At 47.1% G+C, this 4,783-nt stretch overlaps 1 protein-coding gene across 1 annotated transcript in view; it reads left to right on the top strand.

Annotated features, from left to right (window-relative positions):
* LOC107125827 (guanylate cyclase soluble subunit beta-2-like) overlaps positions 1-4,783 on the top strand; it is a 43,865-nt gene that overhangs the window by 24,919 nt on the left and 14,163 nt on the right. Inside the window, exons 13-14 of the mRNA XM_015429288.1 lie at positions 1,275-1,423; positions 3,555-3,701. Coding sequence (XP_015284774.1) covers positions 1,275-1,423; positions 3,555-3,701 — 296 coding nt within the window. The remainder of the gene's footprint in view (positions 1-1,274; positions 1,424-3,554; positions 3,702-4,783) is intronic.

Genomic DNA, 4,783 nt, shown 5'->3' with positions numbered 1-4,783 from the left:
AAAAAAAGCCCTGGGTTTTGACAACAAACAAGGTAAACAGAACAAGAAGCAAAAGGTGGGTGTGGCTGGATAACCACACTTCTGGTAACATGGGGGTGCGGCCTAATGTGCTGATAAGCTGTGCTGTCAGGGGTGTGGCCTAATATGCGAATGACTTTATACTGTTGGGTGTGACCTATTATGCTAATAAGTTCCTGCTGGGCTTTTTCTACAAAAAGAGCCCTGCCCAGAATTGAGTCTCTCCAGTCAAAAAGAAGAGAAGCACCCAAACAAGCCAGCGCTGCCTGGTGCTCCCCTCCTGTCTGCTGTGGCGAGTATGGCGCTCCCCTCCTCCCATCATGTCACTTTGCATGCCCCCCCACGTGCCCCCCCCCCCGAAACTTTTCTGGCTATACGCCTGCGTCCAGGTTTCCTTAGTTAAATGGGTGGCAGGAAGGCAGATTCTGAGCACTGCTGCACCAACACATAAATGAAGTGGGAATGGGCTTCAAGTGCTGTTGAGCTGAACATCAAAGGCAGGGGCATGAGCACCATTGTTGTGGACCAGATTGGAGAGAGCGAGAGCAAGGGGAATGAGTTGTGAGAATCACACAGAATCCTTGGTTGTTCCAAGGGGTTATGCAGCTGTTTGTTTCCTTGAATTGTGGTTTTAGCATTGAGCATTGGCAGAAAGAACTTTTCACTCATGCTGAATCTGATTATTAGGGCGGGATGGGGTGTTTGAGATATGCACTAGAGCAGTCCCTGTGGTTGCTTTCAGATAAGTGGAAATAAACTCAGGTTTTCCCTAAAGACACCTGAGGGGAAGCTGTTGATGAGGCATGAAGTCCTTTGCAATCCCAGGGTCCCTGAACAGGGAAACGACTTCACAGCTGCAAAAGCAGAGAGACTTAAGGGAAAGCCAGTGGGTAATTCCTTACAAAGGTCAGGTGGTGGTGGCGGGTTACCCAAGACAGAAAGAAAAGCCTCTCCAGGTGTTGGGAAAACCTTGGAGGGCAGGGTGGAACAGGGCCTCCAGGCTTGAGTAGGCCCATTCTGCCACAGGATTATATCCCTCCTCCTCAGAATGAATGTGAGTGACTGGGTTTTAAGGAATGAAGAAGAATTCCACCTGAATGTGTCCTACTGTGGCTATACAAAGGTTTTCTGCTTTCCTTTCCTGGACTGAAAGATGTGTGATTGACAGGGAAGTGATGGAAAGACAGATACGTTATACTTACTTTTTTAAAGTTATTTTTAAAATGTTAACAGTTCTCCTTTGATTTGTTCCCTAGGGGATTTCAGTTCCTGCACAATCCTTTTCAGTGATGTGGTGACCTTCACAAATATCTGTTCAGTCTGTGAACCAATTCAGATAGTCAAAATGCTTAACTCAATGTATTCCAAGTTTGATCGGCTTACCAGTGTCCACAGCGTCTACAAAGTAAGTGCTCTCAGTGTCATGAACATTTGCATCACTTCGGTTTTCCCTCACACATCCGGCTTACAGCCAATTGTATCGAGTCATGCTTGTCTAAAGAATTAGTTTCGATAGCTAGGGGGGGAAATCAAAACAGAAGACAGCTTGCTATAAACACTGGCTTGTCAACAGTACACCCAAATCACTAACTTCACTAAATGTCCTGTTGGTTCCCTATCCACAATTCCCACACTTTGTCTGTCCCCTCCCCACATATTCCTGTAAGGACCTTTCCCTCCATAGTTTGTCAAGTAGGCTGTTCCCAATCAAATTGACCCACACACCACATGTTAATTGATAAGCCTGCCCTGAGGGTGACCACTAGTGGGTGACCACTGGTGTTCTCACTTAGTAGCCCCTGGTCACTAGGTGTAGTGGTTTGTAGAGTCAGTTTAGTGTAGTGGTTAAGTGCACAGACTCTAACCAGGTTTAATTCCCCACTCCTCCACTTGCACCTGCTGGATGACCTTGGGCAAGTCATAGTTCTGGCCAGTGTTCCCTCTAAACTGAGCAGTTCACACATTTTTTACTCAGCTCAGGAAGGAGGGCTGCAGAGCAAACTCATTGATGCAGTAACCAAATCACTTGCTCACAACTTTAATGCCAGTAGCTCACAAAGTAGAATTTTTGCTCACAAGACTCCACAGCTTAGAGGGAACACTGGTTCTGGCACAGCTGTTCTTGAAAAAGAGCAGTTTGTCAGAGCTCTCTCAGCCCCACCTACCTCACAGGGTGTCTGTTGTGGGGAGGGGAAGGGAAAGGAGATTGTAAGCCACTCTGAGACTCCCTTGGGTAGTGAAGGGCAGGGTATAAATCCAATCTCCTCCTCCTCCTCCTAGATGAAATACAGGACACATAGGCTACTGGATCTCTCTGGACAAAAAACAGAACAGAGGGAAGGAGGCATGCCCACATTGCCAGGTGGTATAGCCTGAGTCAGTTACCGTCTCTGTTATGTTCCTTGTTTCATACATCAGCCATGTGTATTGGGTTGGATCCAAAGTACTGGGAGTAGAGCAAAGTACTACTTTCCTACCTCTTTGTCAGCTATGCTGCCATGATGTTTATGGGCAGGAGTGCCTTTGCTTGACCTGTGTACCAGCTGCTGCTGCATTCCTTCGTTCCTTATTATCTCTGACCTTGTGTAGTGTAGTGTCTTCCCATCAATTACCCGTGGGACTAGTTTCGATTCCCCGCTTTGGCTTTAACGGCCTGGGGCCCCATTCTCCTGCGCGCGGGAGTCAGGCCGATTGGCCCAGGGATTGGGGGGGGGGTGCATACGAATACCCTATATCCCATTATGCTTGTAGGAACATAGCCATTCCTAACAGTGAAGATGTTACTGCCTCTATAGCTCTTACAATAAAGTATAACTTTATGATCAGCGTGTACTCAATTGTTTGGCTGTGGAACCTTACACTCTTCTCTCCAGCTGTGGTCCTCTGACTCCCTCTAGAATTTTGCTTCTGAGGGTCAGGAGACCTTCACAGACAATGTGGAGGGAGCAAATTGGGGGTTTGCAAAGTAAGAGGAAGGGCTGCGGTGGCTCAGAGGTTAAGATGCTGAGTTGCAGACTGGAAGGTTGGTAGTTTGGCGGTTCGAGGCCCTACTACCATGTGACAGAGTGAGCTCCCGTCTCTGGCCCCAGCTCCTGCCAACCTAGCAGTTCAAAAGCAAGAAATTGCAGGTAGATAAATAGGTACCGCTTCGGTGGGAAGGTAACAGCGTTCCGTGCGCCTCGGCATTTAGTCATGCCTGCCATATGACCACAGAGAAGTCTTTGGACAGCGCTGGCTCTTTGGCTTGGAAACGGAGACGAGCACCACCCCCTAGAGTCGGATTTGACTGAATTTCGAGCAAGGGAGACCTTTACTTTTACCTTTAAAGTAAGAGGAAGGAATCAGTAAAAGTCAACCTTCCCTCTCCACTAAAGGAAGTGCCACTCTTCTAGTGTAAGTGCCAGTACACCAGTAGAAGAACACCTTTGGGTGCAGCCCACTGGGTGTAAAATAAGCCAGTGTATCTACAAATGGATGATTCATCTTGCAGGATTAGGTCTTTCCATGCCTACAATATGCCTCCCCTTGCTTTACAGGTGGAGACAATAGGTGATGCCTACATGGTTGTAGGAGGGGTGCCGGTGCCTGCTCCGAGTCATGCTGAAAGGGTGGCCAATTTTGCTCTGGGCATGAGAATTGCTGTAAGAGAAGTTATGAACCCAATTACTCAGAAGCCCATTCAGGTAACAGAAATCACATAGATCTATGTCACAATTGTTACCCAAAGATCAAAGTGAGTGCTTGAGGCACTTTTCTGAATGGGGCCTACTGCTTTTTACCAAAGCTCTTTTAACCTTCCATGTGGCCTGTCATTTTGAAGACCAGACAGTATCCTTGGCAGCAGGGGACATTTTGCAGAAAAAGAGGTGCAGGGGTTCATTAGCATAACTCATTAGCATTACTTATTTGCATATGCCGCACCCCCTGGTATCACTGGAAGTGTGTCAGAAAGCAACACCCACTGCTCAGGCTCCACTGGACTGTTTTGGATTGCTAGCTATGGGGTATGTGTGCGCAGATCCTTGTGCTCCTCGTGGGAGCAGGGGGCGGGGCTTGTTGCATGTGCCCGCCCCCTGAGCTCTTTACTGCCGGAGCTCCGCTCCTGTGCGCTCCTGTAGGAAATGACCCCTCCTTGGCAGACAGTCTTAGAGTAGAGTGATGTAGTTAGCGATATGTCCTTGGCTATCTGCTCCTTTGATTTTATCTGCAGTATCAAGACTTGTGGGGCTGTGGCGAGGGAAAAGGTACGTCCTGGCAGTGGCTTGGATGCACTGAAGTGGTTCTGCAGACTGAAGGACTGTGCAGATTTCTTGCCTCCTCCCTCCTGCTGCAGCCTGAAATGCCCCCACCCAAATGCTGTTCCTGTGGGACCCCGGTACTTGCAGCTTAAATACGCCTTTCCTTTAACACACATCCCTAAGCCGAATTGCAGCTGTGCATGATATTTACAATTTCTAGACTTATAGGGATCCACTTTTCCCCATGTCTATTTTAGTTCTCAAGCAACCATTCTTCATGTTTAACCTTAGCTAGGTGGACTGACAAAACCAAAGATTTCATTAAACTCACTGCCTTAAAAAGCAGTGTGAACATACAACAAATTGAGGCCATTTGGCAGTCTTTAATTCAAAGACTGGAAGAATTTTCTTAATAAAGCCCCCATCTTATTCGGCTTGATTTTTTTTTTAATTGGTAAATTATGTATGTATTGATTGTAAACATACCGTAAATATTTTTTTTCTTGTGCTGTACTAACATTATTAGA

This window comes from Gekko japonicus, unplaced genomic scaffold (assembly GCF_001447785.1).
Source record: "Gekko japonicus isolate JY-2015 unplaced genomic scaffold, Gekko_japonicus_V1.1 scaffold4487, whole genome shotgun sequence".
NCBI classification, from domain to species: domain Eukaryota; kingdom Metazoa; phylum Chordata; class Lepidosauria; order Squamata; family Gekkonidae; genus Gekko; species Gekko japonicus.
The sequence above is the reverse complement of the archived record's forward strand: the minus strand, read 5'-3'. Positions and strand labels throughout refer to the sequence as shown.